At 42.3% G+C, this 3763-nt stretch overlaps 1 protein-coding gene across 1 annotated transcript; it reads right to left on the reverse strand.

The window, feature by feature from the left end:
• Positions 1 to 2697: 2697 nt before the first annotated feature.
• Positions 2698 to 3270, reverse strand: LOC122808482 (cardiotrophin-1-like). Its single transcript, XM_044079439.1, has one exon. It carries the CDS (start codon positions 3268 to 3270, stop codon positions 2698 to 2700), a length of 573 nt encoding a protein of 190 aa, XP_043935374.1.
• Between the last annotated feature and the right edge of the window lie 493 nt (positions 3271 to 3763).

Raw genomic sequence — 3763 nt, forward strand, 5'->3', positions numbered from 1 at the left:
TTGAGGTCCTTTTCCCAATTCCCAACTGTCTTCTCTGGGTCCTGACACTACTCATTCTGTCCCATTGGAATAGCCAGTCTAAACTGTTCTTGAGCCAGTCCTCCTTCGGGATTCCCCTCAGAAATCTGAGTCTTCTCTGGATCATCCCCATGGAAGCTCCTTGGAAGCATAAATGCAAAAGGAGGCACATTGATCATTGTAGGACTCACTGTCAAAAAGACAATGACTTTGATTAAGGGGGGGTGTGCCCCAAATCACTCATTGAAGATGTCTCATTTGGAAAGATTCTTGAGCTTTTAGGACAGAAAAGTTGTTGGTCTTCCGAAGCCCCTTCCAAGAATTAGTTTTATTTCTCAAGGAATTTGGTACTGGCTCAGTTTCTTCCTGGGTGGTTCCCTCTGTGAATGAAATAGATCTCATTTCTCATCAGGTGTGGAAGGAACCAGAAGTGCATAAGTACCTAGTTGCGCCTTGTGATCATGCCCATTGGAGCAAGGATCCCCTGGTTGATGCTGTGGTGTTGTCAGAGGCAGTCACTAAGAAGAAACTCTCCAAGGAGGATCCAACTGTTTATCCCTGTAACAGGGAGTCTAGGACTTTGGACAGATATGGGAAATTAGTTTGTGTCAGCAACCTTTGCCTTATGGTCACTGAACTATTTGGTGTACTTTACCAGATTCCAGAGGGACATGACTATGGAACTTTTCAAGTCTCTGCCCAAATCTTTCTCTGCTGAGGATAACAACGCTGTGTCTTCACAGGTGGTCACCCTCAAATCCATTTTCAGTGCCTCCATGCATCTGATCTTCCACACAACAGAGGGTGTTTTCTACATTGACAGATTTAGGCATTATGGTTTGGCATCATGCCTTGATGCATCAAAGCGATTTTGCAGTGCCTTTCAAGATGTCATTCATCAATGCTACCTTTGTTGAACTTACCCTTTTTGGACCAAAGATTAAGGAAATGCTTTCCAGGAGTGAACAAAATAGAAAAACTCTGTCTGCTGTAGGAATATGGTTTGCTTCCCCTAAATTACCTTTTTCCTCCTTTTGGATTCCTGGAAGTGTGGTTCTGAAAATCCCAGAGCTTTTCCTGGGACTACTCCTGAGATGGATCTCCCCACTGCAGAGGGGGGACCTCTAACAGTAGACATCACCCCTGAAGAAGTGGAAGCCTGCAGAACCAAGGTTTCAGGGGTCCCTTCTCTGAGAAACCATACCAATGCTCCTGAAGGGTTGCTTGACTGCTGTTCTCTGGAGACAGTCAAGGGACACTTATTGATGCACCCAAAGGCTTTGACATCCATCACCAAAGATGTCCAGGTACAAAGGATTATTGCCAGAGTCTACTACATTCCATTTTCTCATCCACCTCCATGGGTGACAAAGTTATCCAACATGCCACTCCATCAGAGAAAAGATGCAGCCTTAGAAATACAAAAGCTGCTAACAAAAAAGGGTCATCCAGGAGGTCCCACCAGACCAACAAATGTTCTCAACATATTCGAGATTCTTGTTGGCACCAAAGGACAGTCTTGGACCTAAGCCATTTGAGCCTTTTTGTGAATAACCATCACAGTTCAGTCCATTCTTCCACTGTTGTGGAAAGACACCTGGATGTGCTTGATAAACCTCCAGGATTTGTAGTACTGCATCAAAATGAATAGGCAGTCCAGGATGTTTTGTCGCTTCTGGGTGAGAAAGTCATTTTCAGTTCAGATCCTTCTATAGATTCATAGGTTAGTACTAAGCTAACTGCCCTTATGAGCCATTTTAAGCCTAGTCAATTATCCCTTGTGAGACTCAAACCCTGCACCTTGTGTTTATAAGGTAAATGTCTTAACCATTAGGCCACCCTCCCAACCCCTTTTTTTGTTTGTTTTATTTTTTTTAGTTGCATAAAACTTTATTAAAAAATTAAAATTCTGTCACATTACTATTCAGTGGCAAGTGCTATTTGCAGATAAAGACAGGATTTAGAAGTGGTAACAGGTAGAGGGCCTTATCATAAAATTATACCCATTAATACTGGACTTTTTCAGTCAATGTAAACACAGTAAAAATAGTATGGAAAATAGCAGCATCACCTAGCCCATCATGTAAATATCACTGAATCATCATTTTTGACCTTCCCACTCAAGCATATAGTTGCAGGTTTGGTAAACTTTAAATACAAAGTAAAATTGGAAGGACAAAAATTATGCAATATAAAATAAATGGGGACTCACTGGTGTTCCTGATTATTTAGTGCCTTGAAAAAAAAAACAGTCCATAAAAATATTGTCCCAAAGCACATTTTATATGAAGTTCTATGAAGTCCCATTTGGAATGGAGATTTTTTTCCTTCATCATAAAAACTGCTTTATTACAGCAAAAGTCACCTCCGTCTGTTTGTTTGTCTTTTCGGCTTTTTCCCGGTAAGGGGTCGCCACAGCGGAACTCCAGTCCACTAATGATTGGCAGTAGATTTTTACGAAACTCCGAGGTGCCAGCTCAACGCCTAACCTTCAACAAAAGGCACGCCCATTTACGCAAGCATGTCTTTTGAACACTACCCAACCATGGAGAGGACATGCAGACTCCACACAGAAGGCACTCCCAAGCCACGCCAAGAATCGAACGGGAGAACCTCTTGCTGTGAGGTAACAACACTACCACCATACCACTGCAGCTACTTGTTATGTTTAAATGCTTGCTAGCTTCTGTTCATCAGAGCAAACTCTTTTTCCATCCAAAGCATCTGTTCATAATACGTCTTGCAATCTTGGTATCCAAAGACCTTCTTATCAAAGGATGAGGAAGGAGACTGAATAGATTGTAATGTCACATCTGGAATGGGAATGCTCATAACAGTCATAATATCATTGAGATTGGAAGTCATCCCTTGTATCTGAGCAGGACTTTCTGTAAGCCTTTTAAGAAAGTCAGTATCCAGTGGATTTAAGTCCTTCTGGTCTTCCAGTACAACGGCAAGGAATTTAGAAATGCTCACACAGGCTATATAATCTTGCTGCAGACATTCTGTTTTACTAAGGTTTTCTAATACTTGCTCCTCAGCCTCAGGCAGTCCCGGAATTGGCTTCAGTTTGGGATTGAAGCCTGACCAGTTAAATGGATAGCCTTGGCTGTTCAGATATTTCTGCAAGAGCTGCTCTGCATAGCTCTTCAGCATTTTAGACAAACTGTAAATCTGATCGACCAAACTGGCATTGCTGGAGCAGAGAAGGCTGTTGTAAGGTGAAGTAATCTTAACTTGTAGGACTTCCATTTCATCAGGTTTTCAATAGAATGTCAGCTCGTGTTACTATATAATGCCCACAGTAAAGTACTTCGCTGTTGAAATTTCTCGAGGCCCTAAGGTCTTGCCACAGCTCCCTAGGTATTCACCAAATGCATAGCAGTGGTGGCAGCTCACTTGATTGGCAGGATTTCTGGCATTTCCTTACATTGACTGGCTTGTCACTGCCCCCACCCAGCATCTTCCCTTTGGTGCCAGGGATTACTTGCTTTATCTTTGCATCCAACTGGATACCATGGTCAATTACAACAAAGTTCATCTTTGTCCCACACAAATCCTGAAGTTTATAGGGGCTCACATATACACTGTCTCCCATATAACAAGACTACCACAGTCAAGACTCTCTGCATTGCAGATTCAAGCTCTCCTGTCTTTTCAACCCCTTCTCAGATTAATTTTATAACTCCTAGGATCTGTGGCCGCCTCAGTAACACTAGTTCCCTTAGCAAGACTTAATTTGAGA

Source organism: Protopterus annectens, chromosome 8.part0, assembly GCF_019279795.1.
Source record: "Protopterus annectens isolate FY-2018-M chromosome 8.part0, PAN1.0, whole genome shotgun sequence".
NCBI classification, from domain to species: Eukaryota; Metazoa; Chordata; order Ceratodontiformes; family Protopteridae; genus Protopterus; species Protopterus annectens.

Bases quoted from the DNA above. Each gene is read 5' to 3' on its own strand.
- LOC122808482 (XM_044079439.1), bottom strand. From the start codon at position 3,270: ATGGAAGTCCTACAAGTTAAGATTACTTCACCTTACAACAGCCTTCTC.